At 42.3% G+C, this 22,034-nt stretch overlaps 1 protein-coding gene across 3 annotated transcripts in view; it reads left to right on the top strand.

The window, feature by feature from the left end:
* LOC105464057 (mediator complex subunit 27) overlaps window positions 1–22,034 on the top strand; it is a 217,355-nt gene that overhangs the window by 54,019 nt on the left and 141,302 nt on the right. For all 3 annotated transcript variants that reach the window (XM_071078489.1, XM_011711705.2, XM_011711706.3), the window contains exon 3: window positions 12,530–12,660. In XM_071078489.1, the coding sequence (XP_070934590.1) occupies window positions 12,530–12,660 (131 nt within the window). The remainder of the gene's footprint in view (window positions 1–12,529; window positions 12,661–22,034) is intronic.

Below are 22,034 nucleotides of genomic sequence, written 5' to 3'. Positions count from 1 at the left end.
GTGTTTCAGAAAGGCTTCTGGTGTGGCTTGAGCAATTTCAGTTCTTCACCACTCTCTGCATGCCAGGTACTTAAAGGGAAAGACAGCCTATTTCTTGGGTATTGGGGACCAAGAGGACACATGAGATGTCGCACAAGTTGCCTGTTCTTATTTTCTCACTCCTGGTCCCAAAGCAGGCTACTTTCCCTATCTGGGCTCTTCCTCTGGATGGACATGGTTGGTGATGGACGTGTGAATATTCCTTCTTGGACATTCCCAGCTGGCTGCTGCTGCTCCTCACTTTGGTTGCTCGGCTTGTTCTTCACAGCAGATTTTGGAAAGTTTGAGTAAGGCTGCTGAGCATCATTGGAGTTAGAGTAGGGAACATGCACATTGGAGTAGCCCTTCTCGTGTTGGACTCAACTCTCTTATGGCTCAGCCATCCCTGTGAACTCCCCTTCCCCAAATCCACCAGGAACAGACTTGTTTTTGACTTGTCTATCTTCCCTAAGGCTTTTTTCATCAGACGCAAGTTCTTCCAGTTATTGGCACAGTCACTCCTAAGACTTAGCTTAAGTGTTAATGGCTCAACAATCTCAGCCTATTAACACTAATCATAATAATGTTTATTGAATGTGTGCTTGTGCCAGCCACTTTGCTTGGCCCTTTTCATGTTCTTAACCCTCACTAACTCCAAGAACCAGATTTGCTCAGTGAAACCTGAGATTGTTTCTAGAGTAATCAAATAGTATTGAGTAGCAGTGTTATCCCCAACAGTAGAAGAGAGCAAAGGCTTCAGAAAATTGAAGAACTCTCCCAAGGTCATAGAGTTGGTTCAGGAGAGGGCCTCTGCTGTATATCCAGATGGTTGACTATGAACCCACATTCTTAATTAGATTAAGAGTAGTAGAACTCTTTCTCTACCTAGGTCTTGTTGATCAGTAGAAAATTTACTCTGGGCTGGGCGCAGTGCCTCACACCTGTAATCCCAACACTTTGAGAGGTCGAGGCGGGCAGATCACCTGAGGTTTGGAGTTCGAGACCAGCCTTACTAACAAGGAGAAACCCTGTCTCTACTAAAAAATACAAAATTAGCCGGGCATGGTGGCGCATGCCTGTAATCCCAGCAACTCGCAAGACTGAGGCAGGAGAATCTCTTGAAAACCCAGGAGGCGGAGGTTGCCGTGAGACGAGATCGCGCCATTACACTCCAGCCTGGGCAACTAGAACGAAACTCCGTCTCAAAAAAAAAAAAAAAATTCACTCTAATCTGTTTGTTTTAAACCAAAAACATGCCCGTTGTTAATGTATGACTTTGCCTTTTTTTTTTTTTCCAAGGGGAAAAACCATTGTCCTGTATTTATATGGGAAAATCCTGACACACAGGCTTCCACCCGCATTACCTTTTCTCATAGTTCCTGTGTGTAGATAATCACAATCAGAACTTGAACGGACAGACAGAAATCCTTTAGCAGTCCTACAAAGAGTGCTGTGGGAGTCTGGGGAGAAACTTTGATCTTCTAGTACTGAATTCTTAGATAGATGCATAAGAAGCACTCCTTAACCTGATTGTTTCATGCATCAAGGTTGAGTCAACTTTCTGGGCATTTAGGTTGTGTGTAGATTAAAAAGAACAATCTCTACAGTATATTAGAAGGAGCTGCCCAACTAATCCTCGGGATTGCCTTTCAATTAGAGTGCTCACCTTGTTTCTGCAGGCCTTATACAATTGTCCTTAGGATTTGACCAAGAGGCATCATCTTGTAATAGATTGTCTTCTTCAGTTGTATGAGAAGAATTCTGAGTTGGGTTTCCTTCTCAATATAGCTGCTCATTTAGAATGACCTAGTGGATACATTTTTCCTTTTTTCTCATTACATTTATCAATTTATTATCTGACATGCTTAGGGTGACAGGATTTGATGTAAAAGGTGATCATTCTAATCAATTTTGTGAAAATTCCGTCATTCCTGGTGTTATTGGAGGAAGCGAATTTCTAGGTATGGTCACTTGTGAAAATCACAAGAACAGCTCTTTCTTTGCCTGTTTGCAGTGTACTGGGCAGTATGCTTAAGGCTTTTGCACACATTATACCGCCTAACTCCAACAACAACCATTCGTCATCTGTAAAAGGAGGCTGACGATACTGCCCTCCATGGGTTTGTTGTGAGATAGGGAAAAGGCACTTTTAAAGCCTGCCTTAGGGGAGTGTTCCCAATAAACACAAAAACAGCGCTCTCCTTACGAGATTGAACGTTGCCTTTTCTTATTGAGCTGACAAAGAAAGTGGCTCAGAAGGGAGGGAAAACACCCAGAATCACTCATGTTGGACTGGGGTTTGAACTCAGGGCTATCTCACTGCGAGGCTGCATCTTCTGTGCATTGGGCCACACTGCCTCCAGGGTGTCAGCCTTTGCTGCTTCATGGCCAAGTACAAAGGAAAGCAGGTGCCTCCTTGGACCTGTTGCCTCCTCATAGTCCTGAGCCACCACGCCTTGTTCTTCCTATTCCTAAAAGAACAATGCAGTTGTTAAAATGATCAATTAAAAAAAAAATTCCTTCTTACGAGCTCTCTCCTGTTTCCTGATTTCTCTTCTTGCATGCCTCCTAACTAAGCAGCTGTCTCACTTCCACTCCTATACTTTTTTGTTTTTCTGACATCGTTGTCGTATATCTTTTTCCAGTCATTGATTATATGGCTCCCTATTTTCCTGTCTCCTTCCATCTGAGTTTTCTCTTCACTGCCTATCCTTCTTCCTTGCCTCTTCTGACTGTGTATCCCCAGTAAGCAGGGAGTAAGTAGGGGGATGGCTGATCAAATCCCTGATTTGTAGCCAGGTGTCTCCCAGCAGACTATTGGTTTATGGAGAAAAGCCGAGGAGACTAATGGGGCTGCATCTGACCATAATGAAAATGGTGCTTAAAGCAGCAACAGGCATTTCATGATACTGGAATAAAGAAGAGCTAAATAAACTCTCCAACCAAATCTAAATGAACTGGGAGGTGCACAGAAACTCATTTTTCTTTTCTGAGAAGCCATCCCTTCTTCACACTACCCATAAAAGAAGAAGTTTATAAAATATATAGATTGGCAATTTTCAAAAAATCAGGTTTATTAGTTTACTGACTAGATACCTTGGCAATGAGTGACTAATGCTTAGAATTCAGTGTTTAGAACTTGAAATGTCCATTGGTAGTTCTCACTGTACTCATTGTTTAGTTGAAAAACGTCTGTTTTCTTTTGGGGCAGGGGAAGGAGAAATATTCAGGGGCATATTTCTTATATGGGAATATTTCGTTCTTCCCCCATGCCTCACCTGTGAATGTTTGGGAAGAAAAACCAATAAAGTATTGTATGTCAGTAAATGCTTAAGTGCCTGTTAGGGCTGTAGCATTGCATTTGATTTCAACTTTTTTTTTTTTTTTTTTGAGACGGAGTCTCACGCTGTCGCCCAGGTTGGAGTGCAGTGGCACAATCTTGGCTCACTGCAAGCTCCGCCTCCTGGGTTCACGCCATTCTCCTGCCTCAGCCTCCTGAGTAGCTGGGACTACAGGCGCCCGCCACTGCGCCCGGCTAATTTTTTGTATTTTTAGTAGAGACGGGGTTTCACTGTGGTCTCGATCTCCTGACCTTGTGATCCGCCCGCCTCGGCCTCCCAAAGTGCTGGGATTACAGGCGTGAGCCACCGCGCCCGGCCAATTTCAACTTTTACTAGTCATAAGACACCTCAAGGAGCCCTTTCCCAACTGATACGGTTTGGCTCTGTGTCCCCACCCAAATCTCATCTCTAATTGTAATCCCCGGGTGTTGAGGGAGGAACCTGGTGGGAGGCAACTGGATCATGGGGCGGTTTTCCCTATGCTGTTCTCATGATCGTGAGTGCTCATGAGATCTGATGGTTTTATGTTTGGCAAGTTCCTCCTTCGCTTGCTTCTTTCTCCTGCCGCCATGTGAAGAAGGCCCTTGCTTCCCTTATGCCTTCTGCCATGATTGTAAGTTTCCTGAGGCCTCTCCAGTCATGTGGCACTGTGAGTCAATTAAACCTCTTTCCTTTATAAATTACCCAGTCTCTGGAAGTATCTTTATAGCAGTGTGAAAATGGACTAATACACCAGCCCCCCGTCACTAGCTGCCTAATTGGAGACTTTTGGTGACTAGTAAAATGTTTGCATTCCATATTTAAATTTCACTGATGTTGATTTTTGTACTAGGAAGTCAAGCGCAGACTGCTCAGAGTAACATTTAAATACAGAATTTCATTGTTAGGACCTCAGTCATAATTCTAGCCTTACTTTGTAGACTTTTGATTCAGGCCTTAAGTATGTGTTTAAAAACTAATGTCCTGCATTTCTGGTAGAAATATAAAGATAATCCTGAGATGTGTCTTTCTTCCCTGTTACTTCTGTCTTTGGTTAATAACTGAAATATCAGATGCACAATCTGTTTTTCTTGAGTCCAGAAGTGTAATATGCAAATGGATAAGGATTCTGGGGTGGTTCATCCTTAGCTGGTGACAAGAACATGATGGTGCATCTGACATGGCCTTCTTCCTCCAATAGAAACATGGGCAAACAAGATAGCCCACCATGTTGTCCCTCTTCGGAGGGCATATTCTCATTCATCGTCACGGCCTGTCAATAATCTGTTATGATGCTCTCATTACTGTGTTGTCAAATTTTGCGTTGATCCTATTTATATTTTTGGCCTGCATCTCCTTAAGTGGCCATGTGTCTTAATTTAGGCTGCGTAATAAAATACCATAGACTGGGGTAAACAACAAGCATTTATTTCTCCCAGTTCAGAAGGCCGGAAAGTCCAAGGTCAAGGTGCTGGCAGATTTGGTGTCTGGTGAGGGCTCTCTTCCTGGTTTGCAGATGGCCACCTTCTTGCTATATCCTCTCATGGTGGAGAGAGAGAAATCTGATCTCTTCCTCTTCTTTAAGGGCATTAATCCCACCATGGGGGCATCACCCTCATGGCCTTATCTAAACCTGATTATCTCCCAAAGGGTCCAGCTTCAAATACCATCACATTGGGAATTAGGCCAATGTGTATTGAAACAGAAGAATTTTGGGGAGACAAAAACGTTCAACCCTTGACACCAGGTGACTCTCCAACGTGATCTTTATGACCCTGTCCATTGGTCTCTGAGACCATGCAAGGCAGATGGGGTGAGCGCCTGGTGTGAAGTGAGAGGGGGCTCCTGGGAGACAGGAAAACACCAATTTTTATATACCCTTGTCTGTCTTTTCTTAGCTGCTTATCTTCCCATTTTTTCCCTTCTTCAGTTGTCTTTCTCTTTCCCTTTACAAATAATCCCTATGATGTTTGTTTCTTCCATTGTTAGCCACATTTTAGTTTGCTTTGTTAGTGAATTCATTCAGATATGTGAGTCATTCTCCTTCTGTCAGACTGGCATCTTTGAAGGATGGTAACATGCATACAGCTGTAGCGTAAACAGGAGCAGTCGTGGAGAAAGGCCTATTAATAAAGGTGGAAATTCTGGGGAGTTGCAATAGAACCATCTAAACAACCCTAACCATTACAGATATTTAAGAGAGAAAAGGGCTGCTATCCATCGTCTCTGTTTACTTCTTGGATAGCTTTTGAAGTTTGGACATTTGAGCACTAATATGTAGGGAAGAAAGAAACTCAGATGGCATTTAGCATGTAAATAATGCCACAGTGGAGCAGGAAGCGCAGCTCTGATTTGCTGTCCTGCTTTCCTAGTAATTGAAGGAGCTGAAACCGAGCTTCCAGGAGAGAACAAATAGGCAAGTAAATTGAAGGCTTCCTTCTTATGGTTTACTGATGCTGTTTTGACCAAGTAAAAAGATTATTTACCCATAAAAGCTCAAGTCTAAGGTGTTTTTTCTAAACTATTGGCTATTTGAAAGAAGCATTAGGAGATAAAAGGAGGAAAGAAGCTAATATCATTATCTGATATTTAGATTAAAACCCAAGCAAAACAATTAGATTTATGGTATTTTTCTGTAGCTGTTTTCCTTGGCACAGATAATACCAGACGAGCTTGCCTGTTTTTTGCTTAGAGTTACGTTCAAAAGAAGAACCAGAGCTCTATTGTAATACATGATTCTTTCTCATTAGCTGGAAAGAAAACATATTTCAGTAATGAGGGGCAAAGGTCCTTGCAACTCACAGTGGTGACAAAGTTTCCTGATTTTGCACAGTTCTTAGTTCGAGTTGAAAGCTTAATGGTCTGGGGAAACATGACTGTGTGAGACTCTCAGATTAGCACCCTACCTCCCAGTGCTGCAACACACATCCCAGCTGTATGGGGTGTGACTTGATCCAGGTATATGTGGTGTGGATTGTTCCAGGTGTCATGTGTCCTCAGGTTGTGGCTGTGGGCTTTGGTGTGTTCTGTTGTACATTGGAAGGATTTTCAGTGCACTTATGTCAGCCAGCTCTGGCTGTTTTGGTCAGTGATCTACAGGGGAAGTGGCACGGGTGTCCTTTCTTGCTATCATTATATATAATATACATTCGCAAAGAGAATTCTTCAGTAGAAACAGAGGATACATGTGGAATCTCCTGGAAACCCATTAGACAGAAGCACAACTGCTCTGTGACAGAGCCATATCAAAACTGCTAGGAAGGTTCAACGTGCCACTGTGCATCTGGAATTTAGATTTTCTGATGAAACTATGGTTTCTTGATTTCTTTTCTCTAAGGTATTTAACCCTGAATATTAAAACTTGAAGACAATAGAGTTTAAAACTTCTTCAAACTCACCACCTAACACATGACTGGAGTCAGTGGGAGGGAAAAGCATGCAACATCTCAGCGCCTGCAGGAGGGCAGAGTGAAGAGTTCTATCATGACAAGCAGGAGCCAGGAGAGGCCGGTGACAGGAATGTGGCTGCCTCCTTGGCATGGGCCAGCTCCTGTCCAGGAGGGATTGCTGTGTTCCGTTGCCTAAGGGGAGATAAATGTCAGTATCTCCAGTTAGAAAGATGCAGCACACCTGTCCCCGCGGGACAGCATTATTAAGGCAAACCCTGTATGGCCCACCGTCCTCCTGCGAATGATGTGACCTGGGGTCAGTGACCTCTTTAAGGCTGGCATCTCCTCTCATGTGAAATGGGGTTGTGGGTAGGGGGAAGATTGGCATCTGCTATGGTTTTTCTCTATTGTTAAATTCTGTGATTTGAAGTCATCCAGGGGCAGTCCCTATGGACCCCTTTTTCTGAACTCAAGCCTGTGAACATACCCACTTTTGGGCAATTGGAATAAGAGGCAAAAAGGTTTCTTTTGTGGTTCTGTCATGACAGTGGGCACCTAGAAAGCAGTGTATTTGCTTTCATAAGAGGCCAGCCATAAGAGGACTGTCAGATGGAGGCAGTCTGTTCTAGATTGGTTGCATTGCCAAGCCAAACCAGCATTCCCACGAATCTGCCAGTCTACTTGTTAGCTGACAAATTCATTAGCATCACCTGTATTCAATGCACTATCCTGGACATTGTACAGAATAGAGTCATCAATAACAAGGTCTGTGCCCTAGAGATAAGACTCCCTGGGTGGCAGCTTCACTCCCAGACCCAGGAATAACACAAGGCTGCCTTTTCTGGGCGCATTTCCCAGTACAGACAGGAGCTTTGTGCTTGGAGAAGGAAATTGGCCTGGAGTGACTGGCAGAGGAGATGGTGGGGCTCCCTACCCCCTTGATCTCTTCTGCCCTCCTGTGGGTCCTCTGGTCTAAGCCAGACAGAATTTATTATAACTTAGTTCTGTGCCGTTCTTTGCCCTTATATGTAATTATATGCAAAGTTATTTTAAAAAAATAAAGTCAATCATAACTTATGGCCAGGAGAGCTCTTTTTTTCCCCTTCATCCTTAAAAAAGCCTTTGGTGAATCTTGAGAAAGAAATAGTGATTTTCATAGTGAGAAGAATCAAATCTTGATTGATCTGGCTTATATGTTTTGAGATTGTCAAATGTCAGGTTCTCTTAAAGTGGGATTCGGGCCAGATGCAAGGGTAGAGCAATGCTGCATAGGATGGGATGCTGTAGCATGGACCCCAGGGAAGTTCCAGCATACACTTCAGCTTTTAAGTACTAGGCCTAATTGAATGCCACTGGCTTAATTAGTATATTGAACATGATCGGTTTGATGAGTTTCCTTCTATTCTCTTTTCAAACTTTGGTCCAGCGCAAAACATTTACCTATGGATATTTTGGGGCGGGTAGAAGCGTTCAGAACACTGCGGAAGACATCAAGCAAGTGGAGAGTGAATGGGGGAGGGGTCATTGCTCATCTCATTTCCTGAACCCAAGATTTAAGTCAGAAACTTTGCGTTTGAGGCCGGGCGCGGTGGCTCAAGCCTGTAATCCCAGCACTTTGGGAGGCCGAGACGGGCGGATCACGAGGTCAGGAGATCGAGACCATCCTGGCTAACACAGTGAAACCCCGTCTCTACTAAAAAGTACAAAAAAACTGGCCGGGCGAGGTGGCGGGCACCTGTAGTCCCAGCTACTCGGGAGGCTGAGGCAGGAGAATGGCGTAAACCCGGAGGGCGGAGCTTGCAGTGAGCCGAGATCCGGCCACTGCAGTCCAGCCTGGGCGACAGAGGGAGACTCTGTCTCAAAAAAAAAAAAAAAAAAAGAAACCGCATTTGAATCCTGTTTTTATCATTGCCTTTTATATCATTTCCTTCTGGTATATGTTATTTGTAATTTGAGCATATTTTAAAGCTAATTGAATTTTGACTCCCAATAGTTTGGACTCTTCAAAAGAGGATTCTATAAAGACCTTGGCTATCCAACAGAAAAAGGTTTGTTAAGTCTCTTGTATTAATATTGCAGGGATATTCCTTCATGTCAAATACCTTTCTACCTTTAGAAATACAAAGGAATCAAATTTTAGAGTTCGGTGGGTCCTCAGAGAAAATGTCATGCATATTTTCTAGAGAGGGACAGGAGATATGTAAGGTCACCCAGTGTGGTAGTAGCAAAGCCCAGGAGCACATTTCCAGAGAGGCTGCTGATTGCAGAGGCCCTTCCTCTCCCACTTACATTTCATCAGGACCCTGCCTGACAACTTGGAGCCTCTTATGTATTCAATATGACTAAAACAGCGTTATTTTAAAACGACTCAGTAAATCAAAGTTTTCCTCATTTTAATTGGTCTTTCCTCAGATCATTATTAATCGCTAAAACTTTCTCAGGTATAGAGGTAATTAGTAGATATAATTGGTTAGAGAGGGCTTCAGGTTGAGAACTGATAGAAAAATCCCAGGTCATTCATAGAAAATAGAAAGTGGAAATTAATAGATGGCAAAGTTGTAACTGAGAGAAATACTTTAAAAAATTCAGAGAACACTGCAACACGGAAATGGCTGTTCCTGTGGAGCGGTGACTTAACAGTAAGTCACGAACCTTCCCTTCCAACTCACCAACCACATCAACACTCCCATTCCCCGCACTTGTCAGATATGGAAGTTAAAAGAATAGATCATTTCTCTCCTTCTTTCATTTTTATTCCTGCTGGTTAGTGGAGAAACGATCTTCGATAGAAAAATCACATTAGAACTTTTAATAAGTTGCTTTTTGAAATAGAGTTGTTTCCATGCTGCAGACATTTGGAGATAAGTATGTTTCTTGAAATATATTTTTATAGAAAATATTACAGAACCTGTAATTGAGAACTGATGGCAGTATTTTGGGGAGTTATATGTTTCTAATGTTAATTTGTAGATTCATTCTGAACTCCCTTCTTCTGTTTTAGAACCATTGGCTGAGTGAACATTTTCCAAGAGCCTCTTCAGATCTAAACTGTGTTCCATGGAATGGAGTATTGGTGCTTAAATAATGTATAATCCAGTTGGACAGGAGCTGCCTGTCAGTTTTATTAACTTTGACCTTTTCTCCCATTATAAAGGTGGTTCAGTAAATATTTAATGGGCCCCTATAGATCTTGACAGTCAGAGCCGTGTTCCTAGAAACTGGGATACATATATATGATTAACAAGTGCTGCTTAATCATTATGAGTCAGCTCTCAAGGGCAGATTTTGTTTTGGGGGAAGAAGCGTCCTTCCACCTATGTGTGCTGTCAGAGGTGCACTGTACATTGAGAGCATCCAAGATGGTTGAGGTTTCAAAGGAACCCTTTAAAAGACAGATAGCAGTTAGCATACATTTCTGCTGTTTTGGGTTTTTTGTTTGTTTGTTTGAGCAAATGATCAAAATGATGCCAGGTGGGCAAAATCACCCTGTGACTCTGCATAGTTAGCAGGACTCTTCCACTCAAAGAGTCAGCAGGGCTGGAACGGCTGAGCTTGCATGGACCCTAATAAATACAAAGGAGGAGAGCCAAAAGGAGAGACAATTCCTTTAGCCAGGAGGAGGCCCCTGCCAAGCTGTCTTTCCCTGTAATTTCGTAAAGCCCCATGCATATTGCACTCATTGCAAATTCTGGCAGGGAAGATCGAAACCCAAGTAGCTGACATTTTGAAACATTGTCTTTCAAACTTGTACTGTCCCTTGCCTCCATTGATTTCCCATTTAAGAAATCTGTAGGAAAAAAACAGTTGAGCAAAATTCATTGGTCTAAGATGAGTTGTTAGAGCCAAATTATGATCCCCCCGCCCCTTTTCCACCCTGAAAAGAGCTCCATATTTATTATGAATGTGATGTATGTTTGTCTTGTGTTGGGCACCCGTAAGGCTCCCACAGCAAATCGTCCAAGTAAATCAAGAGCCTTTTAAAAAGCGGTATGGATGCTCCAAACACAGTCGTACTGGATCACTGGATATCCTCGTTTTTATAGCCACGTTCCAGCAGCAGATCATTTCAGTTGGTTTTGTTTTCTCTGCTCTCTATTTGCAGGCGGCCCTGTGGCTTTAGATGAGGCTGTTTATTTTTCAGAACGTTATTGCCCTTTGCATCCAAGGCCCAGCCCCTTTTATATGGTGGTCGCCAGTTTCATTACTGTGAGCTGTAATGCAGCTGACTCGGCAAAGAAAATCTGTGCCTTGGAAGAGCGTTTTGAGAAGAAATTGATTCAGAGCTTTAGAATGAATTACTATTTGTATGTTTAGATAATTCTAAATAAATGTTTGAAAGACCTTTCTTAATTTGAGAAGAGAGGAAGGAACACATTGGATGTTATAAATGGTCTCTATCCAAGTTCTTAGCTTGGCATTTTCACATGTGAATCTTTTATTTACATCTGCTCAAAATTGGGATACCTTTCAAGGATAATTTTATTATAGTGATATTGATGACAACTCTTATGATCTAAAATACAAAAGCATGGGATTAGAAAGGGAAGCTAAAAGTTATTGTCATACGTCAAATTGGTTATAAGCTTCATTTAGCAAGGAGTGAGAATGATGAGTTATATTTTAAATCAGAATTTCCTGATGGTAGATGTTAAGGGGATTGACTGCGTTAGGGCACAAATGAGCTTTCTGTGGTGATGGAAAGTTTCTTTATCTTGATTGGGGTGGTAGTTATAGAGGTATATACATTTGTCAAAACTCCTTAAACTGTTCACTTAAAATGTGTGTATTATATTTTACATAAATTATAATTCAAAGTCTTGTTTGGTTTAGAACTGGGCAGTATCATTTGTCTTTCCCAATAATAAATTGAAGTATAGAGAAGTAAAGTTATCTATCCTAAGTCACCGTGAAGCTCAGCAGTTTGTCCAGGGATCAAGCAAAGGATGCTGGCACCAGACACATTTAAAGCATGCTGCTGCTTTACCTCCATGACATTGTTCCAGTTGCACGTCCATGGACTTGAAATTGGCTTCTCCACTCTGTTCTCTCCAATGAGCTTATATCCATTTGTATACATTGTTCTAAGATATATTCATGAGCTTGTTCTTATGATTGATATTTGTAATTTAACCATTTAAAAGAGAGCTCAGTGGTTCTGAATGCAGACTCATAGTATGTTTGAATCTATGTATGATAAGCCATGTCGTGGTCATGGTGTGCTGCAGTAGACTACAAATTCTATGGTTTTTATTATAAGCAAGATACGACGGTAGCAAGACTTCCCAGAACTAACTTTGTCTCTAAGGAAAACCTCTGGATTTTCTTACTAAAAAATTACATAGGCTTTAAAACCATTTACAAAAAGCATATGAATAGTAGTGAAAAATAAAGTAAAAATCACTCAAATTCTGCTACTGAAAAATACAGTCAGCGTTTTAGAGAACATTTTTTTAAGTGCCTCTCTGTTTACAATGGAACCTTCTTTTCTTTTCAACAAAATGATATTGTGAAGTTCTTTCTCTATTTTAATCAATTTCACAGTCATTTGTTGGACATTTTGACTGCTTCCAGTTTTTCATCATGAGGTAATGCTGTGATGAACAGTCTTGTTCTTGTTTCGTTTCCTGTTTGATTATCTTTTTATGGATAAATTCCTTGAAGCAGAATGTGAGCAGTTGTATTTGAAGTTACTTAAAATGTTCTAAGGGGATAAGATTATCAAGCATTGCTAGTTTAATACCATTTGTCCTGCTTTTACCAAATGCTATTTTTCTTTCCCTTTTGTTTTGTTTTTCTCTGCAGTTGCAGTACCATGCAGGACTAGCATCTGGCCTTTTGAATCAGCAGTCGTTGAAGCGCTCCGCTAATCAGATGGGAGTATCTGCCAAACGTAGACCAAAGGCTCAGCCCACAACTCTTGTTCTACCACCTCAGTGAGTGACGGGTTTGAAAAACTACTTTAGTACTGGGTGAACTTCTTTACTTTATACTTGTTTCGGGGTAGTGGAAAGTTATTGTTTTCTTCAGAGTTCCCTCCCTCTCTCCCTTCCTTTTTTTGAGACGGAGTTTTGCTTTTTCACCCAGGCTGGAGTGCAGTGGCATGATCTCGGCTCACTGCAACCTCTGCCCTCCTCTACCCCGTCAGGTTCAAGCAATTCTCGTGTCTCGGCTTCCCAAGTAGCTGGGATTGCAAATGCACACCACCATGCCCAGCTAACTTTTGTATTTTTAGTAGAGATGGGGTTTCACTATGTTGACTAGGCTGGTTTCGAACTCCTGACCTCAGGTGATCCACCTGCCTTGGCCTCCCAAAGTGCTGGGATTACAGGTATAAGCTACCACACCCAGCCCTGAATTATTTCTTTCTTTTAAAAGGGCATCTGTTAGGATTAGAAACCAAGCATGATGGTAACATAATTTGCATAGATCTTTGTGAAACAGCTATAATGCAAGTTTATTTTACATATTTTGTATGTGACTTTTCCACCTAGGATTTTAAGAGACCTCATGGCTTATTATTTGTTTCCTTGTCACATTCCCAAAGGTGGTAGAATATGAGTACAGTTATCCTTATTTTATAAATGAGACAGCTGAGGAGCACCTTTGGTTAAGCTGCAGTCCACCTAGAGAACCTGCTAGAGCTGAGATTAGAATAAATGCTAGGTTCATTTGTTCATGTTTAAAAATAGTAATATATGTGCTCTTCTTTTTCCCATTAGGAAAGATAACGGATACAGTAAGCTTCACAGAGCATACAGTTTAATGATTTTCTCACACTTGTGTACATCCATGTAGCCACCACTTCCAGAATCCCATAAGGGTTCCTCTTCTTTGTTCTCTGTCTATACCCGTGCTGCCCTCCTTCCCAAGTTTAACACCATTCTGACTTCTTTAAACAGTTAATATTGCCTGTCCTTGAACTTCATATAAGTGGAATCATGCAGTGTCATTTTTTTGTATGAGCTCTTTTTCACTTAACATCATATGTGTTAGATTCATCCAGTTGTCCTTTTCTGTTGCAGTGTAGTCTTCCTTTGAATATGCCACACTTGATTCATCCACTTGGTTCATTCAACCTGTTGGGTCCTTTTGATTAGAATCCCTAGTAGGTGAGTGCAAAGGCTCACTCGATGATGTGGAATGAGAAATGTGGGCACATCAGTCCCTGTTTTGTCAGTGTGCACACTCCTCTGGGAGGGCCAGATGCCTGAGAGGCATTCCCTCGCCTGTCCTGCTCACTTCGCGTACCTTCCTCTGTTTACATCCTCAGTTACAAACAGCATTCTTTTCCAGTCCAAGGGAGTGTTTGCATATACGACTTGATTGTTTACCTTTGCTCAAGGTCTCATTTTGTTTGGTTAGCAAATATTTATTGTACCTACTATGTGTCAGGCATGTTTCTAGGCCCTAGGGATATAAACATGGGCAGGACAGACATTATCCCATCTTTGTTAAGCTTTTCATTTCGAGGGCGGGAGGAGACCAAAAAAGCACCCCTCAACAAATTAATAAATTAATGCCGTAATTTGTAGTTATGCTTAGTGCTAGGAAGGGACTACAGAGTGGGGGAAAGTATGGGAGTGGGGGATACTGCTTAAATAGGGTGATCAAAGAAGGCTTCCCCGAGGAGCCAACGTGAGGCAGAGGCTCGACGAATGAGGAGGAGAAAGGCCAGTGAAGAGCCGGCGGGATCCCAAGGGGTGACTGCTCTGGGGATCCTTTCTCTAGCTGCCACCACTTCCGTGATTTTCAGACGTTCTTCACAGTTCACACTTGCTTCCAGGATAGGAGGAACGTAACCAGCCAGTCTCGACAAGTAGCTTGTGTCTGCTGCTTGCACGCACAGGGGCCATGTTTTTCAAAAAGAAGCTCACTACTGGGACAGCTGCTTTTAGTGATGCAAGCCAGAGGTTTTACTATTTGGCAGAACGCTTCTCAACGGCTGTTATTCTACCTGTTGTTTCTCGTGTGTTGATATGGTGATTCTGCAAATCTCAACTTTCAGCTCTCTAAAGTCTAACGGGCCTTGTAACTTGTCATTTTCCCTGCATGGATTGTCTACTGAGGCAAGATGTTTGGCAAGAAGTAAAAGACTTTCTAATGGTCCCATAAGACTGGAGCCAAAAAGTGTTTGTTGCTAACTCTCTCTTGACAAAAGTCAGTTCTTAGTCCATCTGTTCACCATTTGTTAATTTGCATTGGCTTGAAACCTGTTTACAGGTGACATGCTATTATGAGGACACTTAGAAACTATTTTAAGCATCAGGGCAATCAACAGACTCTGTTCTCATGCCAAAAAAAAAAAAAAAAAGAGCAAGAGGTATTCACAACTGCCATTATAAATTTATAATAAATCACTCAAAATAGTTTCAAAGAGAAAAGTGGTTACTATGTCCTAAGAATACAACATAAAAATGATTTCCTATACTTAGTAGCCTATTTCCTGTGAAAATTGACTGCTACCTTTTCACATCATTGAGCTTTTTGGGCTTACATTATCCTGGAATCCCATTATAGAACTACTGTCCAGTAGGCAGAATCTATATCTAAAAGACATCAGTTGCCTCCCCCACTCCCCTTTTTGTTTCTTTTTAGAGGCAGGTTCTCCCTGTGTCACCCAGGCTGGAGTGCAGTGGCGTGATCACAGCTCATTGCAGCCTCCAACTCCTGAGCTTAAATGATCCTTTCACCTTGGCCTTCGAAAGTGCTGGGATTATAGATGTGAGCCGCTGCACCCCACCCTATTGCACTTCCACTGAGCACCTACTATGTGCCACTCATTATGCTTGATGTTGGCTGGAAATGCAACATGGCTGCCACCCTAAAAAGTTTTGTTTTTCTTTTTCAAGCTAGGAAATAGAACAATAATAGTATATACATAATGTAGATTTTGAAAAAAGTTATTAAGATTAGGATGGATATTGTTCTAGACTTTTTCTATGAATATATCATATATAGTTTTTAAAAGCTATAGTTTTTTAAAGCAATAAATAGGTTTTAAAAGCAAAAAAATCTCAAAAAAGGAGTATATTATAGTATTTTTCTATTTCATATCTCAACATTTTATTGACTATAGTTGTGAAATTTAAGGGAGCATAATTTGATCTATGGAATATTCAAATTTGCATATCAATACTCATCTTATGGTTGTATTCTATAGAAGACTCCTTATTACAAAATTTTTATTATAAGCACAACGTAACTATAAACTAACTTTTTGTCATTAAGAAAATCCTTTCAACCCCCTTATAAAACACCGAAATCCACCAAGGTTGCTATGTTAGTTAATTATCTATTGCTTCATAACAGATTGCTTTAAAACTTAGTGCTTTAACAGCCATGAGCATTGTCTCTCACAGTTTCTGTGGGTTAGGAATCTAGGAGTGGCTCGTTTGGGTGGGTCTGACCCAGAGCCTGTTGTAAGGCCGCAGTCACCTGAGGTTTGGCTGAGGTTAGGAGCTCCACTTGCAAGGTGGCTCACTCACATGGCAGGGAGGTTGGCGCTGGCCATTGGCAGGAAATCTTGGTTCCTCTCCACCTAGGCCTCACCACAGACTGCTTGAATATCCTCATGACAACGCTTCTGGCTCCTCCAGAGCCAGCAATATAGGAGAATGAGAGCCAGGCAGCAGCCATTCTTTTTATGACCTAATCTCAGAAGACACATAGCGTCAGTTCTACCCCATTCTGTTCATTTGCAATGAGTCACGAAGTTTGACTGACATTCAAGGGGAGGGGATAAGGCTCTCCCTTTTGAAGAAAGACGTGTCAAAGAATTTGTGGACATATTTTAAAACCATCACATTGCACACAGGAACAGTGGCTGAGCCTGTAAACCCAATTCACTTATTTATTCAGTAAATATTTACTCAGGGCCTACAAATGCTTGGTTCTATACACTGTGCTGGGGATTCAGAGATGAATAAGATACAATCTTGGCTTTTGGGAAGCTCTGAGTAGAGACAGGAGCAAACAAGGAGCAGAGCATCATAGCGACATGGACCAAGTTGACTGACATGACCTTCTTCCAGTGCCTTAGAAGGCCACGGGCAGAGTGGGGAGGGAGGTCCACTTGGGGAAGCCCAGCCGCCCTTCACCACATTTCTCTGCTACTGGCTGTGAAGGATGGAGGGTTTATTTCCTTGAGAGTGCTAGATGCTTTCTTGCATAGGCTTACAGGATTCTAAGGAAAGGTTTTTTTTAAAACAATGGGGGAAAGCAGTGAAAGGCTCACGTCTGGGTTCCTCACACACCTTTCTCTGCAACCCCGTGTGTGTTAGTGCAGTGACGGGCAGGTTTCTGCATGGCTTGTGTTAGCAGTTGGATGGCACTAAGGCTGCCACAGCAAAACTACTAGTTCTGCCCAGCTGTGCCGAGAGCACAGGCATGGCAAGAATGAAGGAGACGTGTACGATGTGTTTGTTTTCAAAATCCAGGGCTCCGACAGTAGTAGTCTCTGAAGACTCAGATTCCTCCCTGAGCTCCCATAGGATGAGTGATTCATGGGATCAGTGATTCATATCTTTCTCCCCTTCCAGAGAAGCTTGATAGAAGATCAAGATCTTGTTCACGATGAAATGTATTTTATCACGTGTTAGCGTTCAGCGGGCACTAATGAAGTGACCTCACTTCTAGGATTTCCAAGTGCTCAAATTAAGTTTTTTGTACAAGGGGCACTATTGTTTCCATAAAGAGGCTGTGTCCACTGTTGCTGTGTAAACATTGTTGGGCTTTTTGAGCCTCGTAGGATTGAGATCAGCCTGGACAGTGGCTATCTTATTTAATTGATCTATAAGTCATATATTGTGATATCTATGTATTTATTATTTGAGAGATGTAGCTATGTTTACCTGTGTTCTGTCTTAGCAGCCTCGATTTTCTAATCCAGTGTTGTGTGCTTTTGTGTTAACATGGAATATTGCTTTTAATCAGTATGGCCAGGCTGAATGGCCTAGGACTCCTCTGAGTTTTAACAACTTGGCCTGATGAAATGCCGGTTTTCGGTGACGGCAGAGGTGACTGTGTTCTTATCCAGCAAACCTAGATCTCATTTAGGTTTGAGGGAAAACAAATAGTTTTTCAGAAAGCTTACTTTGAAAACTATTACTTCCATGCCCTGGAAGTTGTGGGGACAGGCAATTTCTCTTGCATTATATTATCTTCCATGAAAAGATTCTGTCTGCTTGATTAAGGGCACACTTGTTTCCTGGGCTTCATTCTGTGCGGTCCCTGGGGGTGAGCTATTCATGCTCCAAGCTAAGAACAGCCCTTCTACTTGTTGATGGATCCCTCTCACCTACTCCAGGCCGTGTCTCCATTGGTCTCCTTTTTCCGTACTACACCATCATTTTTCCCTTTTCTCCTGATTATTCTCATTCATAGATAAAACATGCTTACCCTGAAAACCGTTCCCTGTAACAACACACGCCCATGACACCATTCTGCCTCCCAGCTCCCACCTCATGTCTCTCTTTTATAGCAGAACTCCTCCAAAGAGTGCGCTATACTTGTCTCCAGTTTCTCTCCCACCCCAGGCAACTACTGTTCTGATCTCTATACTTATATCTTAGCTTTGCCTCTTCTAGAACTTCCGTATTAGTGGAGTCATGCAGAACATAGTATTTTCCTTCTGATTTCTTCTACTCAACATGATGTTTTTGAGATTCCTTTATGTTGCATGTATCAGCGGTTGGTTCCATTTTATTGCTGAATAGTATTTTTTTGATGTTCTTTGGAGCTTACTGGTGCCATTTCCTCAGCGTCAGTATCTTGTCATACTTTCAAGAGAGCAGAGTCCTCACTTTCCGTTTCGATTCTTGGATGACTTGCCTCTCAGGTTTGAGTAACAACACCACCACAAAAACAGCATGCAGTGACAAGTGTTGCTGGAAGGAAGTGCCACCCATTCAGGAGGTAACAGGGATAATGACACAGCACTCACACCTAGGGCTTCCAGTGTTTGAACAACAGATTGCCTTTGGTACGGCCACTGATTTGGCTCTGGGAATTTAACTGGAAGAGGCTCATTTTCTGCCACCGCCTTGCACATTAATTCCCAAGAAGATCATTGACTTGAAATTACACATGGTGCTTATCCAGATGATTGGATCCTTTCCAAGATGTGTGGTAGATGCTGTTTCTGTTCTTGAAAGGCAGAGGCTCATGTTGTCTTTTGCTTGATGTAAAACCAGTGGGAATCACAGAGAGCAAAGCAGCAACTTGAATCTGTCTTTGGCAATAGTGATGCATGAAGTGGGGGTGATCGTTGTCATTGCTGTTTAAACCGAGCAAGGCAAACACTTGCCAGGATGAAGCTCATGAAACAAGTCTCTTCTCATAGCTTCCTAACTATTACATCATTATCTCTTCTGTTGCTCATTTTGAGACCTTTTTTAAGGGTTTTTTTTTCTCTTTTTTTTTTCCCCCCTTTGCCATACAGGTATGAAACTCTAGGTTTCTGCAGTTCGATTACAAAAACCTGGCTCTAGATGCCATTTGCATAGTGACTGTGAACATGTGTCCTTGCAGGGACTTGATTTTCTTCTTGATTACCTGGGCTTTGTTTTGTTCCTGGACTCCTGGTATTTTGTTGAGGGCAGAATTTGGTTATATGCTGATTAATTTATATTAAATTCTTCAACTTTGATGGGACAGGAACCTTGAACAAGAATATCTGGCATCTTTTTTTATTGGAGTTTAGTTTGCCTCTGAGCAAAGGAACAGTGAGTAAACCATGAATGTGATGCAAACTGGTCCATTGCCACAAGCCTTGCAAATGCAGAGCATTTCCTCAGCCTCCTTTTCCAGGGACACTGTACAAAGGGAACAGGTTATTACCAGACTGGCTCACCCTGAGCTTGGGCTGGTGGGCAGAGGTGTCGCCTGGCTTAATGTCCTGCAAAGGAAACAGAGAACTTTGCAGCTGTAAGTTTCCTGAGTTTTGGAAAAAGTCATCAAAACTTGGGTAGAAATTTGCTAAGTCATTCTTTCCCCCACTGGCAAGTATTAAGTAACAATATTCATTAAATACCACAGAGAGGCTGTGTAATAAAGAAATAATCCTAGGCCTAGGTGGCTATAACTCTCTAGAAGAGTTGAAATTGAGAATATAATTAAAGATTAAAACATTGTTTGCATTCTAGAACATGGAGAAATCTTTTCTCTCCATTGCGGGACCATATTAATAAGGAGGAGATCAGTTGCCAATAACTGACACTACCTAAGCTCATTTATTAATATCAGTCATGTTTAAGCTCTCTGACTCAGACAGCTGCTTTTGCCTTTTTCCTACAAGACTGGAGCTGTCTCCAGGAATGGTGAGGGATGCCACTCTTATCCCAGACATTTGTCCATATCGATTCCATGTCCCGAGTGTGAATAGGAATGTTTTAGACAGCAAGGGTTACCCGTATTAGGATCTTAGATGGAAAATTATTCAGTTGCCAAAAGAGAGGGATACAACGAATTTCAAGATTTAAGATCCCAATTTTGGTCAGTTTTTGTGCAAAAGTTAAAAGATGGGTTGGAACTAGCATACCTGCCAAGGTTTTATCATTGTGGCTCATGAAGGGTCAGGAGCACACTATAGACATTAACAGACCACCTTGACACGGTGACAGAAAGAAACCCTTCGTGGTCAGATACCTGGCATTCAGAGCTCCTGGAAGCCAGTTACACCCTCAGACTCACTCAGGAACAGAGAAAGGCCTTGCCTGGTTGGATTGTAAACGTTTAACTGCCCAAGCCCTGTTTCTTTCTCCTTCTGCCTTTTTGTTCCATTTGTCTTGAAGTAGACTGAGAAGGCATTTTGAGGCCAAGGGTATGGGATCATCTTCCTTATGTGTCCCATCTCCAGTGTTGCCTTGTCCTCATCGCTCTTTAGAGTTGCTCATCTGAGGCGTCAGAGAAGTCACACCCAGTAATAGTTGCTGAAATGTCCTTTTTTATGTGTTTATTTTGTGTACTCCTGTTATTGGCAGGTAGAAGAGGAAAGTGTCTCTCTGAGTCTGTCTTTGATGAGGGAAGGGAAAATGCGATTCAGTGATTGGGCAGAAAGAAACCTTCAGCTTCTTACTCCTATAAGGTTTCGGTTTTGTCTCTTCCAGGGCAGTTGCCACTTTCTGCCCTGTGTTGTGAGACTTTAACTCCTTGAGGACTGGCGCTGCCCGTGTCTCTTTTACGGCCTAGTCTTCACTGTGCACTATTGGCTGAATGAATGAGTCCTGAAGGCTCATTCTTCTCTGTGCTGCTCACCTGGCTGATGAGGCTCAAAACATCTTTTCACAGCATGTTCTGGACGTGTGTTCCTACTGCCCGTGGCTCTTAGTGGATTGGAAGTGTGAGCGTTGGGTATTTGAATGGCCGGGAACCAGGTGCCATTTGGACAGACAGAAATGCCTATGGGTAGGGCTCTGTAGCTGCAGGTCTGTCCCCAGTGGCAGTGGCGACCCTTCCTGCTGAGTGAGGATGGATAGGGTTGAATCTAGAGGTTCTGGCAGCGAGCAGGGCCCCAGAGCCAGGCAGAGGCCTTGCAGTGCGCTGCTGCAGGGAGAGCAGGCCCCCGGGGCTTGTAAGCAGGGGCTGATATGTGGAAAGTGGTATATTAGGAAGATTAATCAAGTAGCGGGATGCAGATAAATAAGATAGTCCTTTGTAACTGTTTAAAAGATAATTGGTTCATGTTACTTATCTTTTATCCCCTCTCTTTGGGCAAGAGAAAAATCTCTGGGAGAAATAAACGAGGAATCCCTCATAAATATTAATGCAAAAATCTGTCTATGGAGAATAAATATAGGGACATTTTGTTTTAAATGCTCTCTGTCATTATGCTTCATTAGCATATATGTTGTAAAAGTTATTTTTCTCCCCTTGAGAGAACCGTACTCAGTTCAAGAAGCCACAGACTGAAATCTGTAGCCTGTCAGGGATGGAACACTTTAGGTGGCCAGGAGAACTGATTCACTCCCCTGCTGCATCCCGGGGGTTTCCTTGGTTTCCTCCTCTTTAGAAGCACTGGCCTGTGGCAGAAAGCTAGGAGGAAGTCCTGGAGGGGGAGGGGGAGAGAAGAGAGAGACAGAGTGAGAGAGAGAATTTGTGTGTGTGTGTGTGTGTGTGTATGTGTGTGTGTGTGTATGTTCACTCTGAAAGCCTTTATGTACTTTCCACAGGCCAGGTATATGTTTGACCACGCCGGGAATCTGAAGGTGCAGAAAGGACTATTGCATTTAAACAGAAAATTAATGGGTTTCATTTGAAGCACATGAAGTTTGAGGTACCCTTAAATCTTGGGTGAAATGATTTGATGAAC

The sequence above is a fragment of the Macaca nemestrina genome, chromosome 14 (genome assembly GCF_043159975.1).
Source record: "Macaca nemestrina isolate mMacNem1 chromosome 14, mMacNem.hap1, whole genome shotgun sequence".
NCBI classification, from domain to species: Eukaryota; Metazoa; Chordata; class Mammalia; order Primates; family Cercopithecidae; genus Macaca; species Macaca nemestrina.
The sequence above is the reverse complement of the archived record's forward strand: the minus strand, read 5'-3'. Positions and strand labels throughout refer to the sequence as shown.